Here is a 22760-nt window from a genome sequence, read left to right as displayed (position 1 = left end):
TATGAAGCCTAATTAACTAACCTTTATGTGGACAGCAAAAGCACACCTGGGAAAATATGATTATGTCATATTGATTTTTTAGACAAGTTTACTATCCAATGTAGAAAGACAGCAGCACATCCATTCTCTTTTTCTATTAATATTATGCTGTCACTGTATTTTTTACATATATGTTAGAGATTTAAAACAAAAAATGCTACTTCCGCTTTATGAGAGGTGTGCCAGATTAAAAGGCAAGGTCTTTGTTCAAACTTCAGCAAAATATCATTCAGGAGTTCCCACTCATACAAGCTGATCTTTTTTGCAGCTCTGCATTATGTAAACAAGAGGTGAGCTGAAATGTGTCAGTGGCACTAGAAAACTTCAGATTGCTCCACAGAGGAAACTAAAATTGCTGTGAAAGCCAAAGGGAACATTAATAGTGAGGCACCTGGCTCAAGGTTGTTCTAATATTCCATGTGCCTCTCCAACTCAACTTAGGAGGTCAGGGTTTTCCTTCAGAAAGATTTTTACCTGAAGTGTGTTTCTGTTGCTTTAACCAATTGGTAGTTATAACTATAATTGGCAGTTTTAACTACCAACTGATTGGGTTTTTTTAACCTGGAAAAAAAATAAAGGAAAACTGTTTGCCACCTAGATACCACCAGAAAGGAAGCAATGTTATCAAAGAAACAGCAGGTACAACAAGACATATAACAAGTCAAGTTATTATCAGATATTACTGATATTATTTTATGTGCTAATATAACAAGTCTATACTACAATAAAATCTATTAGATGCACTTCTCAACTAAAACCACTTTATAACATACACATCAAAACTGCAGTTCTGCTCTAACATCTATAATGACACCATTTTAAAAATAAATGAATTAAGTATAAAAGCATCAGTAACACCACCAGTAATTTCCCATGACTTCATTGTTCTTGTGGTACAGAATTAGCATTTTCCCAGACTTACCCTAATCTTCAGGTCCAGAAATGTAGTCTAGGAAGATTCTGAAGCTCAGATTTCTCCATGGTCTCTGTATGTCATTAGTATAAAAGGTTCTGGCAGTACCAAGCACCACTAAAAGTTCTCTAACATCTAAATTTTCTAAATATTACCAGAATCTGCATATACATTGGCACAGCTGGCTTTTTTCAAGTCCTCTTGCAGACCAGTTGATGCGTGTTTTAATCTGTTGATCTATACATAGTCAGCATACCCATATATACCAAAAGACTTGGATATACCCAGCATAACAGAATGACAGAAAAATAACTGTGTGCTGAAGGCACAGTGAGTTTCCCAGATTCTTGGAACATCTACCATATGGCATACATATTACTTTTTTCCTGCCCAAAAGATCCCCAGACATATGACCCTAAAAACCAGAAGAATCCTAAAAAATCTATTGCACCATTTTTGAAGCGGCAGTTCACAAAGTAAACCATTGCTGTGTACTACTGGCTGGGCAGCTGAGCAGGGAAAGGAACAGGTTTCCCAGAGGGTCAAGTGTTAAGAAGAAACTTCCCACTAGATGGCTCACAGGGCCCTTGCTGTATAGATGAAGGCAGGAATATCTGATCCAGCAATCATGAAAATGAAAATCTGTAAGACATTCCATAAGAACATCACCAGATAATGACAATTGGGGCTGGCCATGACTGTGCAGGCCTCTGCAGCCAGGAACACTGAAAACTGGAATTCATACAGTTCCCAGTCTGGATCCCTACCTAGTCCTTGGCTTTGTCTAGATTCTTAAAATATAAGAGCAGCAAGCACTCTGTAGGGAATATGGATGACTTCTAGTTTTTTTTTTTATATTGCTACACAGTATATTTAGTAATACAATGTGTTTTCATAACTGTGCCATTATACTTCCTTCATTATTTTCTGAATTTGTATTTATTTGAAAGGCAGAGCTGTAGACGTAGAATATGCCAGTGTTAAGAGGCCATCTAGCATTCTGTGTAAACACAGGATGCCCTGTGTGCAAGTTGGGCTTCCACCCTACAAATGCACTACAAAAAACAGAACCATTCTAGATGGCCATAGTGACTACAAGAATGCAAGAGGATGGAAATTATCTGCATTGCTCTTAATTACTGTGGCTGATTGCTATTGCAAGGTGACAGTCAGTGTATGCATGAGATGTTAGAAGCTAATTGTAATTTTGGTATTGCAATCAACACCAACACGGCAGTACAGGACCCTAATACTCACAATGAACATTTTTTGTCCTGTTACTAATGACTTCTACCGCAATATACTGATACAAAAATGTCTCAGGAACATTTTTTTTTTTTAAAGTATGATGTTAACACTGAGCATTTTGACTATGAAAACAATAACAACAATATAAATTTTGTTAAATAAACTTTAAAAATCATAAGTATATAATTAATATAGATTAATAAATATTAATAATTATTCCACACATAATTACAATATATTAGGATAACATTATTATATCTAAAAGTTATTTTATGATTCTTATTACGGAGTACACATTCAATTCCAGTGTAAAATACTACCTTCATTAAGAAACTAATTAGGAAATTAATTTATGCAAAGCTTTATCAACTTTATTTTGTGGGTCATCAGATAACTTTTCTATTTTGACATTCAAAGACCTATTATTCCTAAAACTGGGGTGCTGTAATTAGTATGCCTTTGACAGAAATAGCTCCTCAAACTACTAACATTCTACTAGATGATGATCTTGTACTGTGGGAGCAGATCTCCAATTCTCAAACATGATTTATGAAATCATCTTGTTGACCTTCCATACTGAACAAAAGGACAGGAAGTCATAATGTCACCAGTAGCCAGAAAGTGTAATGAAAGCCAAAACTTGTTAATTTAGTCAGTAAATCAAAAATTAATAGGTCAAAAAAAAACCCACAGAAAAGACCTATATTTTTCATTTAATTAGCTGAAGATTTAAGTACTTTAAAACCCTATGTTCATCCTGCGTGAATACTTAAGGTAAATTCAAATAAATATAAGTCCTAAATTTTGTAAGATATGGATATATTTATTCAGTAATGGTAAAAAGCTTCTTAAGATGAAGTTTTATGGCAATTCAGTTTCCATTACTTAATTGAGCTACCAAAATATCTGTAATATATTAGGTCTTACTAATAAAAAATCTAAAGCATTCTACTTCACGAATTAATTCCTCAAAAGTTCACTTAAAATAATTTTCTCCAGAAATGTGCAGGACAATGACCTTATATAATGTGGTTTAAGGAGTTAAGTGACCAAGGCTGACTTAAGTGACCAAGGCTGTTCTTACAAAGGTATGCTCTCAAATAATTTAACTTCCATTAAAATAACTGCTGAAATGACTCCTCCTTTGAGACTTAGTAATTTCAGTTTCCTCAGAATTGACATTCCTCCTTACATTCAGCATAAAATCAAAGCAGTGTCACTTCAATGTCATTTCTTTAAAAACTCAGATAAATATCACAAAACCCTAATTTCTACAATTCTGAAAATGAGCTCATTGCACCTATACTGGGGGAGGGGGAATAAACTAAATCCCAAAACACAAAAGTGCTTTCTCAAGCTGTCACAAATCTATGGAGAACTGCAAATGCTGTTCTTGGACTCTAGAACCATAAACACACTGCCTGGACTGAGGCATGAAAGCATTCAAACTACCACTCTTTTGGTGTAAATACTGCACAGCAGGCACAGCTTCAGATGACATTTCAAAGTGTAAACATTACAAGACAGAAATGACTAGGATTAGTAGGAAAGGAAATTGAGATGTCAAAACATAGACTATGGAAAAGTTATTTATTTATTTATTTATTTATTATATATGAGAAGTGGAAAATTCTGATCACTAGAATGATATAAATGAAACTTCCTAGTTCAAAAGCATTAGCCAACAAATTGGAAGCAATAAGAAAATCTGCATAAAATTGGAAACCATCAGTTGGCAAAGAAACAAAAGAATCACAGATCTGTCACTATGATCAAAATTGTTACCAAGTGTGATAGAATTGGGAGAAAGTTATTTCCAAAAAAGATAAAGAAATATTAATGCCTTTCTCAAAGCAAACTAAGATCTTGGATGGCAAACAAAGTACATTTCTGCTCCTTCAGGATTAATACATCAGGAAAATAAACACTGAGAAGAAAAAAAAATCTACATAATAATTATAAAATACTGTAAAACTTGAGAATAAACTAGCTATAAATACATATAGTCTGGAAAATAAAAGATGTTTCTAACCATAGCAAGTGTAATGTGGAAAGAGAAAAAAAAAACAACTGAAAAATAACAAAAAGTGGGAAAAAGAAAGTACTGATTACTGCATTCTTTCTTTTAAAATAACATTCAAAATGGCCTAAATCAATTCTTCTGTGTTCTGCAGATGCAAGGACCTCAAAAACAAGAGACAAGTTAAAATTAATCACTTGAACCCCGTCTATCACAGAAAAGTACAAGCATATCTTCATTATTATGCTATTGGGTGCAAAGGCAGTCCTTGCACCAACTCAGTGCTCAGATCTGACTCTCCTCACTATTTTAGCTATGGACCTTTTCCTCCTGTCAAACTAAAGACCCAAACCCACACCCTCCAGCCACATCTGCTTTGCATGACGTACCAGTCCTACACCCCCTCTGCCTCTTCAGGTGTCAACCAGAGCCCATGGTAAATGTTACAGGATATTTCATGGCTGAGTCTTTCAACTCCTTCACCTCTCAGAGGCTTCTGCGGAGCTAGTTAAAATGAAACTCTGGAAATATATCTTCTATAATTCTTCTACATCTCACACTTCAAAAATTGAGGCTGAGGTAGGATTCATAGTTTTTTTACTTCAATTTAATAAAAAAAAATCATGTTTCTTCTCTTCTCACTAAAGATTTCCTGTGGTTTTGGTTTCTTATTATTTTAGAAATTTCAGTATGCTCTTTTTTTTTGCATCCCCTCTAGTAATGCAGCTGTTAACATAAATACTTTTACAAATTAAAAAATATTTTAAAATACTTATAAAAGCAGAGGCACTGGACTTTGTTGAAGATACTCAGAAAAGACATTGATATTTTCTTTCAGGCAAAATTTTCATTGGCTCCCAACAGACAACACTTTTGTAGGAGAAATGATTCAAGAGATCCTGTCAGCTCTTACGTTTGTTTCTGGCCTTCCACTGCGTGAGAGGATTCCTCTACAAGATTATAAGTCATCCTTCCAGCATATTTCCAATGCCCACCTTTTCATTCTGTAACTCTTGCATCTTCAGCAAGAATAAACAACTCTTGAACAGTCTTCTCAGTGAAAGGTAATGTATACTTCTTTGTTATGGAGCAGTTCTGCTGCTTTCATTTTGGCAGAGGATCTATTCTTAAAGGCCACCAAAACAGTTACAATGAAACAGATTGGTCTGTCCATGTCACACTGCTGGTTGAAAAATAGGTACATATAAAGATATTTTAAATAAAAACTAATGCAGAGAGACAGTAAATTAATCTAGTTTTTGCTCTGCACTTTTTTTTTTTTTTTGAGATGCTTTATTACCTTACTTATAGGACTAGTTACAATTCATCTTCTGGAATGGAAAAAGAGGTAGGATGATTGATTTCATTTGTCTACCCAATTTGTACATATCTTTAATGAACAGAGCAAGGCATACATATAGCAAAAATATGACTGAACCGTAAAAATAATTAACTTTTGTTCTCGTTGTGTCATTTTGGCATTAATTTCCATTATGCCTTCAAGCAGGTGAGAAGCACGGAAATGTTCCAGTGAATGCCTTCATACTTACTTGGATTCCTTCTTCCAGTGCTGCAGCCCATGAAAGCAAGCAAGGCAACTTCAGGAGTTAGCACATACAGACAATGCTTTAAAATTTGCTTCTGCAGTGGCAGGTGAGAGCAGACTGTCCTGTTGGGTTAGTGACTCCTCCCCCCTTCCAAGTTCAGCTCTGTGCCCTGGCTAATGCACGTACCAGCTGGGAAATCGCCGAAGACAAGGACAGTGTGTGACTGTGGACAGTGCCACCAGGACGTACCAGAGTGACGATGTTCCAGTGCCCACCATTTACCTCTCCATCACATCTACCCGTGTCCCAGCAATCAGAGAGCTGATGTACCTGCACAAGAACAACTGAAAAGACTCCTGAGTCTTCCCAGTGGTGCTTGCAGACTTACTTGCATTCTCACCTCTACAATCCACTACTGATTTGAGAAAAATGATGCATTTTGGGGAAACCATGGCCACACATCCTTCGTTGTTTTGCCCATAACCCAAAAGAAAATGCAAAAGCAATGCAATACATACCTTTGTTTAGCTTTCAATTGCACTAAGAACTCTACAAGGACTATCTATAAAGTAGAAGCATTAGCAAATATCAGAAGTGGTAAATATCCCAACTCAGTGGAACAGAGCTCTTTAGACTTGGATTGTACTTGAGATGCTGCTAGTGCCAACTCTTAGGTCTCCTGAGGAAAGCTACTACACATTCTGCTATTTACAGAGACCTGACAGATGTGCCATTAATGAAAAAATTCTGTCTCTGTATACTTATAGCTATAAAATTATCTATAAGATTATTACTAACAAGTAATAGTATCTTGCTGATGTTTGTGTCAATACTTTTTATTTGTCATTTTTTTTTCTTTTAAAAATATTTTAAAATCCATTACTTTTGTACTGGTATTTCCTATATAGGATGTACCAAGCTTCTGCTTCTCATCTTAAAGCAGCACTAGAAACACCAGAGCACAATGCTTTTTCATTCCTTTTTATCAGTTATGTTTCTTGATGCAGTGCCAACTGATGCGCTATGCACTGCACGCAAGACTATCTCCTACTGCTCCATCCTACCTTTAAAGCTAGGGAGCCTACCTAAATTGGGGTAAAGGGCAAAGGCAGCACATCCTTTTCTCATGAATACCAAGCATGTTATCCCCAAGTGATATGGACTAGCTTGTGTGCCTACTGTCTGCTGGATAGGCGATGAGCAGTCACAGGAGCTAGAAAAAGGCTTGATCTCACTTCTTTCCATTAACATTGCACACAATTATATTCAGCTATTCAGAAGAGGATTGTTCAGCTAACTTTTACCATCTAGGCAATTGCTGAGAGTTTCTTTTTGAAAAATACTGTGAAACATCTCTTCTTCAATTGTGTAATGTATTATCACAAACCATGTTTTAGTAGCAAAGATAATTCAGTCTACCCTTCTCATCCCCAGTACCCAACTGCCCTTTATTTTGTGCTGCCCCAGGAATTAGGGCTCTACTAGGAAAGATTCAGTACACATTCCATCGATAGAAAACAAACTTGTAAATAACACCACTTCCTGAAAACAGACTGACTGAAAAACCCCATATGTTTTTTTAATTTCTGTGAGTGACAGAGAAGAAGCCAGACCATTTTAGCTTGCTGCTAAAAATATACTCAAGTTGTTTTCAGCTATTCAAAGAAGTTGAGTGTTAATTTCAGGTCATATAAAAATCACACATCCAGTCCAACACAGTCAGAATACAGATATACTCTGGGTGAAATTTTAGTCTCCTTAGTGCTAGAGATTCCTTTCACACTGTCTTCAGCAGAGCGTATCATTCTCAGAACTTGAGTTTCAGGCCTCTTAAAAAGAAATTCTGACAGTTGTTATTTCTTGAAAAGTAACTGGACAAGTCTAAGAGGTTTTTAGCAAATAATATATAGATGCACCAGCCTAAGTAGTTGTTTTGCACACAATGTACCAAATTGTGATAGAAATTGCTGAGTAGAAATTTCCAGAGATCATTAGAGTTTTGTTTGTGCAGAGCCAAAAATAACTTAACCAAAGATGAAGAATATCCCCTCACAAAGCCTCTACCTAATTTTTACACAAGTAAGCTTTTAATGCTCAAGCAATAACCAGGAACACTAGCTGTATAAAAGTGGAAATACATACATAAGTGCTAAGAGTACATATACAACTAGAGTACAGAATACAACTAGATACTAATGTATGCACATACAAATATTTTTGTTTAAAAAAGAAACAAAAAAAATCTCTAAAGATAAACTATTAAAAATCTCTAAAGATAAACTATTCAGAAGAAGTGACCTACTGCTAATTCACATTCAATCCCAAGTAAAGCCATGTTCTAAAAGGTTTAGGTTCACAAAACCAAAAACCTACCTGTGTACTTCTAAATGCTTCTAAACACTCTTAGCACAAACACAGTCTCATTTTTACCAGCTTGTACACCTCATTTTAGTTTTGGTTTAGCCAACAGGAAAGCAATCAGCAGCAGGTATTATTACTGAACCTAACTTCAGAATCAGAAACTTTTTACAGTTGAGACAAGTATGATCCCTAATTAGTGCACTTTGTATGTAGAGTGAGAGACACATGGAGCACACAGACAAGGTGAGGCTGTTCTGGGTTTTTTTGTCAGCAGCCTTGGTCTCTCACTCATTTGCTGGATGGATTTCACCAGGCTAGCTGATATCTCAAGGGCAGCCTAAGACTCACACACTGAAAGTTTCATGTATTTTTAAAACGGCAATACCCAGAGGTAGAGGGTGAGGACTGACAGGCTTCCAAGGCACTAATGTAATGCAAAGTAAGAACTGTTTTCTACATATAAAAGCAGGCATGTATATTCTACAGCAGCCAGAAGGATTATATCCCATTCCCCATTGCCAAGCTTGAAAAATCATGTAGAATATACTTATTAAGACATGAATATACACCTTTGCCATACTCTTATTCACTGTATGAGTACCTAAAATAAAGCAGAGCTATTAAGCAGATAAATGACAACAACTTCCTTCTTTAAACATACCTTGTTTTTCACTGTATAGTGGAATATATCAAGACCCTTATATTTGTATATAAAAATTAAATGTAGCAATTAAAAATAGACAGGAACACTTATATTTGTGAGTTGAGCTGTGTAAATCACACTTTGCATAGCAATCTTTTAATAAAGCCAAGGGAAAACACATTTACATGAGTGAAGACCTACTTAAAACAATCTAAAAAAAAATCAAAAAAGTAGAGATTCTTACCCTAAAAAACTCTTTAGTGGAGCCAGAATCTAATGTCCCATAAGCAATTTCTGTTTGCTTGGAAAGATCCTCAGCACTTTCAATGGGAGACACCATCCTCTCCACGGTCAGGAAGGCAGCTAAGTTAGCCGTGTAGGAGGAGATGATGATGAGGGTAAAGAACCACCACACACCTCCAACAATGCGCCCCGACAGGGACCTAGTAACAAGTATGAAATGGATTTGTAAAGTGAAATGGAAATCCCAAAAAAGGAACATGTTATCAGTTTTATGCAAATGGTGCAGTATAGTACAGGGAAGCATTTCAGGCTATCTCAGAGTCTAGCTCTGCACACCAGATGGGAAATCAAGGCATTCTCCACTGGATCTCCTGAGACTCTGCTGAAATCAGGACTCCAGAGTTTACTTCTGGAAGAACTTAGTGATCCAGTTCTTCAAAGTTTTGACAATCCTTGAAGGAAACTGCTTCCATCATAATGTGCTATATTTAACACAAACTTTTTGTTCCCTCTGAAGTGATTTTGTGTGACATTATGATGAGGATCAAACAAAATCAGCTGATAAACCAATACGCACTTTAAAATCAAAGGCCTTGACTGTTTTCCTAAGACATTCAGACAAGACTGATTTGCACAAAACAATGGCTTATGCTGCTGTACACAATTTGTACTGAGAAACAAATAGCATTATTAGTAAGAAAAGCTTGCCCAGGGAATATCTATAGGCTAGGAAGTGCACACGACTTTTGAAAGATACAAGCATTTAACAAACTGAGGACTGGACATGAAACAATCAGTGATAATACAGAAAAATGGGGAACAAAGTATATTTTTTAAAAAATAATAATAATAATCTGATGTTTATAACAGCAGCAGGTGGGCTCTTATGGATCTGTGTTTTGCTTCTCCTGCTCAAGAAGAAAGAAGAAAAGAGAACTCAAGAAAATATACAAAACAGCGTAAAGCACACAACTCAACTCAGTAATTTTCAAGAATTGAAAACTAGTATAAGAGAAACATCGATATAACATTATTGTCAAACTTAGCATTTTTTTCATGGTTCTTTAAAGTTTGAAATTAGTTACCACTTTGTTCCCAAAGAAGGCATTATAGGAAGCAGTACATAATCTTTGGAGATATGCTTAATTATCTGGCAGAAATGTGCATGTAGTTAAAAGTCTAGCACTAGGGCACTGCAGTAGCCTAGGTTTGTCTTGGTGTGTCTCCTCTATTTATTAAGTAAACAAATTAGGAATCACTCACCCAGCCTACCGTACTGTGAATGAGAACAGAAACTAATTATGACATAGAATGTATATAGATATAACTATATATAGATATATGTACATTTAAAAATTACAGTTATGCAAAGTGGATTGACCAAGCTAGGAACAAAATTAAATAGAACCAATTCTGGACAAATAATTTTTTTCTAATTGCTATTGCATAAAAATAATTCTGACATTAAAAGATTTATTCCATGTCACAACAGACTCACTAATTCACTCTACTACATGAAAATCAAGTCAGATAAGGCCCAAAATAAGTTATTCAAAGGACCATAGAAAAAAATATATTTCAAGCTCATTCTAAAGGGAGCTGTATTCTGCAAAAATGCTTTCTGTCACCTTTGAAAAAACATCACATACTTATTTTGAAATGGAGGTAATTGGAATATAAAGTAATTCTACAAGTAAAATATATAGTTATAAGATATAGTGAATACATTATATTGTGTATTTGCAAGGTAAAATCTGTCAATGGGTACTTAATAATTGCCAACTTTATGGCACTTTGTATTGTATTCATGACACCCTCTATAAGTGACAATAATTTTCAAATGTCCATGATCTGTGAGCAAAGTTGCCACTGACTTTGTAAAAAAAGAATAAGCTCAATACCAATACAGAAATTATGCTCCCACATGGCATTTTACAAGTAAAATTATTTGGGGTGTCACTTTTATTCAAAATTTCCCCAGGCAGTCTGCCACAGTTAAATGAGTAGTTTCTTTTTTATGTACATTTGGAAAAGTTTCTAAAATGTGCTGGCATGAACTCACACTTTAGAAACCCCTAATTTACCATACCTTTAAGTACTAAAATAAAAATTTCTGTGTAAAAATTACATAAATTTGTGCACCATATTTTGTACTTAGAAAGGTATTATCTGGCAGAACAGAGAGCACATTCACATCTCAGAAAAGATGAGGAAAACTTTGCTCTAAGTTATAATTATCAGATAATATATTATTTTACTCTTTTGTTCCTCTACTACCCATGAGGCAACATTGGGACTGCTACTACAGACCATTTCCAGGTGGTCCAAGTCTTACTCAGCACCACCTTCTATTCCAGAGCCAGGGAACCCTAGTAACATCTCTCCTTTAAAAGTCTTAGAGCAGCTGTCACTTTAATTAGAGAAATGATTGCAGTAATGAAAAATTAACTTCAGAAAGGTATTTTGTTCATGCCTGGAGATAGTCCTCTTTATATTTAATCTGATTCATCTGTAGGCAGTTCAAATTCCATAGTGAAATGTTTTGGTGCAAAACCAGAAACAACAAGTGTTTTTCAGCCCTGTTCTATTTTTATAATAAATGTATAATATAGAAACTAACCACCTTCCTCAAAATTATGGTTTCAATGAAATAAATGCTTCACTGAAACTTAATATTGAATATCCAAAATTGAGTTTCATGCACCTTTTATGATGACCATTTCCTATCAGTATTCTTGCACTACCTTTCGAAACCTATCAAACCATATAAAACAACCATTGTGCTTTCACAGATAGTAAAATAATAATGATAACAAGAAAAAGATCATAATTCTACTACAGCCTTGATTCAATAAAATAAATAATTAAAAATAATTTTGTACTAATATGTGACTTAGCAGGCAACTCCAACTGTGAAGTGTGTAATTAATACTAAAACCCCACAGGAGTGAAATTTAGACAACTTCTCATGATCTGCAGCAATTTGCCCTCTTCACTGATTTGTCTCTTGTACACAATTCTTACTGGGTTATGTGCCAAATGTGTTGTATCTTTCACCATAAAGGCTGGCATCTCCCACTGTGATACAGCAGCCTTTACAGAGAATTGCTTAAGTTCTCACACAATAAATGCTATTATTTCTGTGGTAGAACAACTTGAAAACCTGCTGTCGCCTTTTGGGACGCGTGACTTCATATCTAAGAAATGCTCCCTTGGTTTGATTTATTTTGACCACTAACCACTAGACTCACTAGAAATTGACCTGTTCCCTGTCTTACTCCAGGATGTTTATAAGAAATGTAATTATAACAAGCAGTTTTACCTAAGTCCTCTGTTTTGATTTCCTTAAACCTGGCTGCCCTATTTAAATTGTTACTGTATTTCCCTCAAGCAGCAAGGAGCTATTTACCTACCTACTCACCATTTCGCTGAATCAAGGCTGGAACCACTTGTGACTTGTGCACATGCAAAATAGAATATTTAATGAACTGCAAAGGAATTAACTTAAGTGCTTTACAGTTGTCCCGAATAAAAGTAGAAGAAAATCCATGAGGAATTAAGCACTTATAAACTGGACCTTCAGATTCATTTTCATCATTTCCTTTGCGACTTTTCTAAAACTAGGCCATGGAAAAAAATAGTGTTTTGCAAATATCTACATGAAATTAGAGCCATCACAGGACTTTTACTTCAGTTCAAGGCTCTCCTGGGGAATAAGAGTGTGTTAATAACCATGTTATGATATGCAGTGAGTTTTAGAGGGAAAGTGCTGCCTCTGTAGTTCGTGACTAGTTTGTTATCCTTTTTTCCCATTACAGTTGTGGTGAACCATATGCACTGTCAACTGTAAAATGGGAATATGCAGCAAAAACACGGTACCCCTCCAAGAAGGCATGGAATGATGTGAACCTTATGCATTTTACAGTCTCTGCATGGTGTATATAACTTCACTTGGCAGATTTATGATCGGCATGAAGGCAAAGTCGATCAGCTACATCCGGACCCTATGTCACAGACAAGTGCTTTCACTTCAAGGACTTCTGTGACTTTAGGGAGGGAAAAATCATTGCAATTAATTTATCTCCAAGAATGAAAATATATGCACCATGAACCTCTTCTGGCTGAGATGGCTGAGACCAAAAATGCACAAAGTTGAAATGAGTGAGTAACCAACCTTGGCGAAATATCGCATCCTTGCTGCATAAAGGCACCCAGGGAAAACCAGAGACTATTAAATATCCCAAATTCATTAGTTGATTCATTAGTTTGCGTTTCTCTTCCATCTTCAAATTCCTCAGTGTGCCACTCGTATGGGCTAAATCTGCTGACCAGGAATAAAACTACACTGACCCCAATGTAGGCAAAAACAATGCACATCCAGATTTCATATGCTAACGGATCAAGAAATGAAAACACTCCTGGCTTGGACTTCTGAGGCTTCTTGATCATTATTGATATCCCCAGGCTCATAAAGGGCTTTGAGAAGTCAATCACCTCTTCTCTCACCAATGTTATAGTTAATGGAGCGATTGCAATATCGGCTTTCTGTAAAGGAAGAAAAAAAGCAAATAATAGCTAATGCAATGAGCAGAGCAAAAAATGGTTTAGTTTCTATGGCATTTCACAAATAGAAAATAGGACAGCAGAGACATTTGTTTCACCGAGAACATCCTGTGGAGAATTTCAGAAATTTTTAGTTGAACTCATACTGAAATACATAGAGCCATATGGTTGGTGTATTCCAAGCTTTTGTTTTTACATATGCCCTTTTAACAGGATATGCCATTTAAAAGTTTAGCAAAGTACTTTGCTTTTCACCTGGTGAGAAGGATGAAATATGCATTCACGTTCCCCCAACTTTACTTGCAATTGAAATGTAATTTCATGTTTTATTTCCAAAATTTTTCATGCCATTATTAATTTCTATAAAATTAATTAAATTTCCTACACTCTACAGAGAAAATGAAACCAAATCCCACTCCTTCCACTACTTATCTTTAATAGCTTTATTATAGAAGATTTTCTTACCCCATAAACAAGTTCTCCAACCATCCCATTCCAGATTTTCGTGTCTGCATCCCTTGCCCCATACTTGCCATCCCCAACAATTGTGAGCTTATATTTGAATCCACAGTGCTTAGCAATTTCTGTAGCTAAGTCCACACAATAGCCCTCATATCGATCATTTCCTTCAAGCATTTCGTGATTTTTCTTCATCATGACATATGGGGACTCCTGCACAGAAAGAACTTGCCTTAGCTACTTGACAAGACAGGTGCATCTGTTGTACACTTCACAGATTGGTATGTTCCCTTTTACATGTGAAAAAAGAGAGCCGATACCATCTGAATCATACATGCCATGTATACGTGAGTTGTTAATTATGAATGGCACATGTCTTTAACACATTTAAAAGCTGCATTCTCCAGAATCATACACAAATGGCAGTACTTACAGGCACAGTGATTCCCAGAAGTATGTTAATAATGACCATGAATGTTAACAGGAGTTATGCATTCAGAGAAGAAAGAGTAAATTCCAAAATCAGTTTCTTTCTCTCATACAGTTTGGATGGAAGAAGGCAAATTATTTAGTTGCTTTTGTTGCTGTCTTATACAAGAAAATTATTTTCTATTTCACAACCACATCTCTCTCTGAGAAAACACTTGAGGCTCTCAAGGCTACATTTTTATTAAATTGTGATACAAACAATAGGTAAGATATCTATAACTATGCAATAAAGTTCTATCATCAGCAAAATTGGTGATGAGTCATAAGTTGGACTAATGTATTTCCTCTTTGCTCAGTTGCTACAGGACTGTTCTTGCATCCAGAGAAATTCCTATGCTAACCTATGGGTTGTTCAAACTGATAAACAAACTGTGTAATTTACAGAAAAATGCTCTTTTGTAATAATATATAATTTAATTTTCTAAACAACCAGAATATAATATTTAATGTTTAATTTTACATTTTACCAATCCATAGCAGCTACAATCCTGAAGCATAAGAACCAGACTCTTTGCTGTTTGTCAAAATCTATTCTCTAAAATCTGTTCTCTAAATTCTCTGCCTCTCAGAAGTTCCTCTCCTTTGAAAGCAGATATTTAATTTCCATTTTCAGTTTTAAAAACCATAACTTTCTAGGATGTTCAATCAAAGACCATTCATCCTCTACAAATCAAAACTGCGTGCTGAATCCCATACATTTCCCTAATTTCTAGATTTTATTATGCATCACAATAGGTAACAGCTCACAACCTCAAATAATAAAAAGACAGTACATTTAAACTAGCAAAATGTCGAGAAACAAATCATTGTCGGACAGATTGTCTTCTGACAAAATAGGAGGTTAATTACCAAAATAGTGGTGACAATAATAGTCTTATTCTCTAGTCCTGAAGATTCATTTCCAAGAGGGCCATCAAGAGGATTCACAACCATTTTGTCCACTTCACTCCAATACCCAATCTAAAGAGAGTGGATAGGATGCACAGACACTAGTGAATATGAACTTTTCTGGAAAAGGTAAAACATGTTATTACTGTGCCCTTGATTTGTGCTCCCAGAGAACTATTTCAGCTATGGATTTACCTCTGTAAGAATTTGTATTTATGTAGTGAAAGGCTACAACAAACACTAAAAAGATTAAAGTAATGACATTTGTTTACATTACTTTTTCTAGAACAGGTATACCATGCTATTCACATATTAACAGGTTTTAGTACAAACATCACACATTGTAAAATTTAAATACTCCAGATTAGCAATACATGAGAAACTGTTTTTCCCTGAGAGATTTGAAATTAGAACAAAAACACAAACACATTTATAAAAACATCACTAAAAACTGTATCCAGCTTTTGTCATTCAGAAGCATATTTCTCCAAATGCTGGCTCACATTTAGCAATTCAGATCAGAAAGAAAAAAAGTTTAATCCACAAAACTGAAAGGAAAACACTCTTACGTAGTACTTACCAGAAATAATAATTCATATTTGTTAGAAAGGAATATTAGATTTGTTTACTTCACTCTGCAAGACCACTGTAGAATACAGCTATGAATAATTATTATCTCAACTCGTGCTTAATTAATGTTTCAGTACCTACCTTAACCCATTGCTTTAAAGACACCATAAGACAATTCAAATTACCTTCCGAGGACCAGTACTTTTGAGCTCCATGACGTTTATTGTAAAATTGATTCTCTTTCCATTCTGATCAAACTTGATATTTCCTGTTAGCCCTTCCACCTGAACCTATAATAGATGAAGATGCAAGTGGTAGAAGAATTAAGTTTTTTTCTTTTCTGAAAATGGGCTTTTTATTTCCACAAATGATAATTGAAATTTCAAAAACATTAACGTAAGAGTTATTTCATATGCAATATATTATCTTGGCCAGGTTCATGAGGACTTCACTTCCACATAATTCCCAGCAAGATCCAGACAGGTTAGGAGACTAGAAGATATTTTCAAACATTTCACACATGCACTCATGCCAGCATCCACTCCAGGGAAGCTACCTGTTTCAATGCCCTTTCTATTTCTACACCATGACCCCAGGGTACAGCTGGATTTGCAAGACAATCTCCAGCATTTCCTCTTCTGGAGATCTCAATCCTCTGTTTACGCAAATTCCGGAAAGCTTCTGTCATCACTTGAACAGCATCATAGGTCAGAGCAGAGGTATACTGAAAAGAAGTGAAAACATTTAATTAAAAACCATCTTCAGCTTCACTATACCTTCCAATGCATTTGGTGATCCATTAAACACTAGAAAGGATAGAAAGGATATACTAGAAAGGATATACTTGAAATCAATCAATTTTTTTTCTTTAGTTACCTTCTGAGGGGCATCTGTGAAAATTCATATAGTACTCATAAGAATGGTTGAGGCAGTGCCAATAAACCCGAGCTAAAGATTTACAGAGGTTTTCAGAGTGAGTTACATTTTTTCTCACTTACAGCTGTGTAATAGTCCTGTGTGCAGATATGGCTGGAAGTCCATGCAGGTGAAAGGGGAAAAAAAGAAATAATTTTCAGTGTTTAACCTGAGCTAGCCTGTAAAAATAAGAAGTTGTTCCTCTAATTACACTCTTCATGAAGAAGCATTTATTCACAGATCTTGAGATTTCATCTCCTCCCAGATATTTACACACAAACTCAAAAATCATGTACTTGTATATAGATGCATTTACCGTTTCCCATTAAATATAAAATCTCAGGGGTAGCTACTTTCATGTATGCAATACCTTGTCAACACCACAGAAAACAATTTTGGGGCAGAGATGCCTGGAAGAAGTGGTGTGCCTCAAAGAGCAATATAGGAGAGGAAGAGCCCCATGTTCCTAAACTGACATAATATAAGGAGCTTTACAGCTTCTGAGACATCAGAGAGGAATCCTGTCATCACATGCATAAGAAACTGGGCCTAAATGGTCAAAAGCATTTATCTTCAGTGACTGGAAAATTTTACATCTCAACTAACTGAACTGAAACCACATGTGCACATACACTGAGGACTTTGTTGGATGGGCTTTTTGAGTCTGGAACACCACAGTTATGCCAAATATAAGAGCCATTTTTGGAAATATGGGCCAGAATATAACTACTTAGAGGCATATGAATGAATGGAATGATCCCTGTGAAGGCTATTAGATGCTGAAAATATATAAATTGTAAAGTGGAGAGAAATGATGTATTAGCTCTTTACTTCAATGGCTCAGACTTTAATGAGAATTTTAATTAGTTAGCTCTAGTCATGCAGAAGGCTCTTGTAATTGTAATGAAAGCAAGCTCCCGAATTAAGATTAATTTTTGTATGCAACTGTCAGACCTTAGAAAAGGAAAGTAGAACTCTTTTTTAAAGATCAGTAAGCTCAGCAATAGGTGTCAATCTTCTCAATAAAGTTTTCTCAGTGACTTGTACAGAAATATTTAAAGGGATCAGAACAGCAGAAGAATGAAGTGAAAGACTGGCTGGAGTCACTACGACTTCCTCCCACTGGAGCAGCAGTGCTTAAGCGGTGTACATGAATTTGGAGATGAGGAGAAGAAAGGACCCTGCCCAGCAGTACTTCTTTAAACATTGCTCTTTGCAGTACAGAAACATATTGTGCCACACTAGTGTTCTGAGAAATTTTGGACACAGCACTGTCCTCAAACATTGAAACATAGGGTAGCAGAGAAAATAAGAGCTTGGAACTGAGATGTAGTAATGCTATCTAATTCAGTGATTGATTCGATCATTGAGATATATTTAATGCATTATCTCAAGAATATTATTTCTATAGTATATAATTACTGACCTGAATATTCATAGCTCAATCATACATGAGGATTATGTAGAGCTTTGCCTATCAATCAGTGTCTGTATGTGCATACATGTCATCACATATATAATTTAGATTAAGACAGCTTTAATCCAAGGATCTCAAAATATTTTAAAAGCACTCTTGGAGATACCATGAAAACAAGCAGGCCATGAATCATTCCTTACTGCTTTATTGTGCATACACTTTCAGCTCCTAATAACCTTCATGGGGCTCATTAACACTATCTACAGCTTCATAAATTGACGTAAAGTTGACAAACTAAACCAAAGTGAACTCATTACCATAAACAAGAAATGACAGACCAATAACCTGCTCATGCACAGGTGTGTGTGTGTGTGCGCATAATAAATAAAATGGTTGCAAGTTAAAGGATGCATTAGCCCTGCCTTGATTCACTTTGTTTTCCTGAAGATTCATCCACATTCTGATCTTCATTATTAAAATAAATGGGAGCACTATTTGGAATTTTATTCTGTGGAAGTGGGATGGGGTCTTACATCTTACAATTTTATGGCAGTGTAAATCTCCCAATATAATTTCAGTTCCTTTCAACTTTATATGATAAGATCAGCAACTTTACTACAAAATGAAATAGGGGCTATACTAGAGTTCTTACAGAATCAAATTAAATTAATTAAAAATGGCAAAAAATATGCGTAAAAATCCTGTATCTCACAATTTTAGAACTAGGATAATAAGCTGATAAGATAAATTGCCTAAAGATTTTATGCCATTTGCTATGAAACATAGATTGCATGAATGTCAAATGAAAATAATTTTCTCTAAGTAGATGCCTTAATTGCCAAGCAGAGAAAACACAACATCCATGTAATTTTCTTCAACTTAAATTTCTAACTTAACTTTCTACCTTCAACTTAAATGCTCTACAGACTGTAGTAAAATATGTAAGCTGCACTTGCAAAGATGAATTTGAAAAGTAAAGACAAAACAAAGTTATCCCAGACTAAGCAGAAGTTATTACATGTGCTGTCCAAGAAAAACTGGCAAGATGTTGCCTTTTGTAAATTCAGATGTTTTTCAGTAACTCAGGAGATACTGGAAACCCTTAGCTAAAAGGGCCAGGATTCTATTTTGTACATATCAGTAACTGAATCTTCTGAAGGTGAAATTGCAGAACACTACACCAGAATATAACAAGATTCTGTTATATGTATATTTCAAAGTTGTAAGATATTATAAGAAAGGCAAGTTAGACCTGCATTTAACTCAATGCCTGTCCACATGCTCATGACTGAGAGATATGATCAGACATTTAAAATAATTAAGACAGTATACTTCAGCAGTGGAAAAGAAATAAAATTGTGAAGACATAAATGTAAAAAAAAAAAGGAAAAAAAGAAAAAAGGAAAATATTCTGAATCACAAGAAGTCAATTTCTTTTCCTCTTGGTTTGGATATCTGCAATGTCTAAATCTATCCCTGACAGATTAGCTTGAGTTTGGGATTTTTTATTTTTTTTTCCAGTCAGAGAAGAGAAAAAACATTCTAAGGTGTGATTCATTTGACCAGTTAAACACCTTCTTGGAAGGTGAAATTAATTTTGCTTTAGATTTCACTCGTTTGATCTCCAGTAACTCCGGAGACTAGGGAGGAATCCAGGGAGATCACCTTAGGTGCAGATGCTTACACTGTAGACTCACTAGTAACAAACTAAAACCACTCAGACAGACTGTGAACTAGCCATTCATCCCTCATCCAACACAACAGAGAGGAAGACAAAGTAATGGGAGAATTTTGGCAGGACTCTAGCAGCTGCATCAAAGAATGCAGTCCTGCTGTACAAGACACTAGGGAGACCTCAGGCAGAATGGCAGATCCGGCTGCAGCAGTGCTCAAGAAGGCAGAAATCAGTCTGCAACAGGCACAGATGGAGGCTCCTCACCATGTATGGGGGTGCTGTTGGTACAGCAGGAGCAGGGACACTGCATCACTAACAGAGGCTAAGAGAAAGGAGCCCTAAAATCTGATACAAATATTTTCCCTTGGGGAGTGGTAAAATTCTGAGAGAGGAAATATAGGAAATGTTCTTGGTTGCAAGAGCAGAAGGGTAGAATCAATCACTTTCACCATTTTCCTTATATTTAAACAATTTCAATATCAGCAAACATATAAAATAAACTATAATAAAGTATCTCATCTGAATTTTCTGCATTTTTCCCTCAACTAAGTACTTTTCTACTTGAATGCTAGTATATACAACAAAAGCAGAAAGACTGACATAAACATTCCTACATCTTTATAAATTACATATAAAACATAGCTCCATGCATATGCAAACACACAAGCAAAAAAGAAATGAGGCCCAAAGTTACTTGTCAAGAACTGTGAAGGAGCTGGGCAACTGTCTCCTGTACTTCCAGTGTAGTCAAACTGATGCAGCATTGGACACCTACTTCTTAAAGGTCTTTAATGTAGCTGGGAGCTATTTTGAAACAGACAGTATTACACACACCTTGGAAAATAGCTGAAGGTGGTCTGACAGATAGGAGAGCTAACAGAAAATTACCTAACTGATTGGAAATAGCTCTTTCCTCCTGGAGCTCCTGGCACCTTGCAGAGCATCCTGACAGGACATGGAATTGCAAAGAGCTACTTCCAATAGAAACAAGAGACATTGTCAAATCTTGTACACATAAGTGTAATTGGAAATGAAGATGCCCTTTGACTGTGCCCATAATCAGGCTTTGTTCTCACCTGTTTTGTGCAGGCATTAGCATGAATGTGTACACAGCAGTGTGCTGAGCTGGTTGCCATTCAAACTGCAAATGGGCCTTGAGCACTCGAGCATCTTCATTACCTATGGCCATATTTCAAATACTGCAATGTGAGATAGAGGTCAGGGAGCCCAGAAAAGACAGTGCATGGCTCTTCCTCTTTGTTAGGATGATGCTCTTGTGAAAATAGGCAAGCAACTGACTTGCTTCCAGCTGAGAATACTTGCATACATACACAAGATATTTGGAAATAATAATTGCAATTTTTTTTTAATAACAACCCTGGTCCTGACTAAAAAGGGAAGAGAGATTAATAAAATGTAAAATTACCTGATCGTTTAAAAAAATTAATTAGATTGATCTCAGAAAAGATGAGGTTAGAGACCAAGACCTATTTATCTTAATGAATATACTATCTTTATTACATTTTGTTTCCAAAGTTGTGCAGTCACATCAACTTTGCTAACAGCCTTTGTTCAAACACAACTGCAGCGCTCAGTGTGCACAGAAGACCTAAACAAACAGGCATTTTTGCTTTGAAGTGCCATACTGGCACGAGATGCAAGGAACACCTTAAGCAACTGTCACTTTAGAAAAACTTGTGTTCAGCTCCAAACTGCTATCCAGAAAATCTGCTGATTTTTTGACATGCTTTGTGTTTTAATTATCTCTTTGCTTGGTTTAGAAAGGCTGCTTTCCGAGCACACCCAGAACAGATAGCCCAGTAGCAGGCACTTGCCAAACCCCAAATTCCTGGAAGTCTAACCTTTATTTCAAAGACATGCTCACAGCACATCCAGCAGAGACTGACAAGACTGGGGCCCTGGAATTATCCTAATGCTCCCATTGTAGGATATTTATAGGAGAAAGTGACCTTCTTTCACTCTTTTAAAAACTGAATATAGCAAAGATCACAAGATTTATAAAGCCCAAAGTGCTCGGCCTTTCTACCTATTTTATCTACTACTTTAATAGGAATGAGATTCCTGAACTGTAATTCCTCCCCCATGATTGCTTCCAGTACAGAACAATCTTCTCACTAGAATCATCAGAGGTGCTAATTCAGCAGGAGAAAAAGAGTGAGGCTACCTACCTTTTTTTTATCTTACATTGAGAATACAGGTTTTAAAGCACTTTGATCTTCCTTTATAGTAAATGGAAACCATTTACTTGCATTTGAAATCAAAAAGCTTTACAGAAATAACAAATAAAATTATTTGGATTTGAACCCACAGCATTTCACTTATAAAAGATTCTGCTATATTCTAATCAAGCCACTACCTACAGAAAATATACATAGTAACAAAATTAGTAAGGTTCTAGAATGATTTGTGTAATCTTACTTCTAACTTAGAATAAACATGCAAACCAGCAATGCCACTAATGATAAAATCACTTTGAATAAACTGTAAAACACAAAATCATACAACTTTTTAATTTTCACCAGATAAATACACAAAAGCTTTTTCTTCAAGGCTAAGTCAGAACAAAGTATGTCACTCCTGGTGGTATTAAAAATCAGCAGGATCCAGCAGCAAAAACTGAAGCCTTTGGTCACAGTAGTGAAAACATACCAAGCAGGAATGAGAACAAAATGTACAAATAGGAAAGGAAAAGAATTCTCTGAAAAAGATAAACTCCAAGAAAAGGATTTAAAAGAATTAATGTGAATGT

General features: G+C 35.7%; 1 protein-coding gene across 4 annotated transcripts in view; it reads right to left on the bottom strand.

The window, feature by feature from the left end:
- The window catches only part of GRIA2 (glutamate ionotropic receptor AMPA type subunit 2), an 89008-nt gene that overhangs the window by 6314 nt on the left and 59934 nt on the right, over positions 1-22760 (bottom strand). For all 4 annotated transcript variants that reach the window (XR_010783501.1, XM_066548214.1, XM_066548213.1 and 1 more), the window contains exons 7-12: positions 16540-16707; positions 16169-16273; positions 15375-15485; positions 14043-14249; positions 13189-13559; positions 9016-9214 (exon numbers count right to left, since the gene is read on the bottom strand). Coding sequence is in view for 3 of the 4 variants with exons in the window: in XM_066548214.1 (XP_066404311.1) it covers positions 9016-9214; positions 13189-13559; positions 14043-14249; positions 15375-15485; positions 16169-16273; positions 16540-16707 (1161 nt within the window). In the remaining variant the exon portion in view is untranslated. The remainder of the gene's footprint in view (positions 1-9015; positions 9215-13188; positions 13560-14042; positions 14250-15374; positions 15486-16168; positions 16274-16539; positions 16708-22760) is intronic.

Source organism: Molothrus aeneus, chromosome 4 (assembly GCF_037042795.1).
Source record: "Molothrus aeneus isolate 106 chromosome 4, BPBGC_Maene_1.0, whole genome shotgun sequence".
NCBI lineage: Eukaryota > Metazoa > Chordata > Aves > Passeriformes > Icteridae > Molothrus > Molothrus aeneus.
Note: the sequence above shows the minus strand (reverse complement) of the source record. Positions and strands in the feature narration are given on the sequence as shown.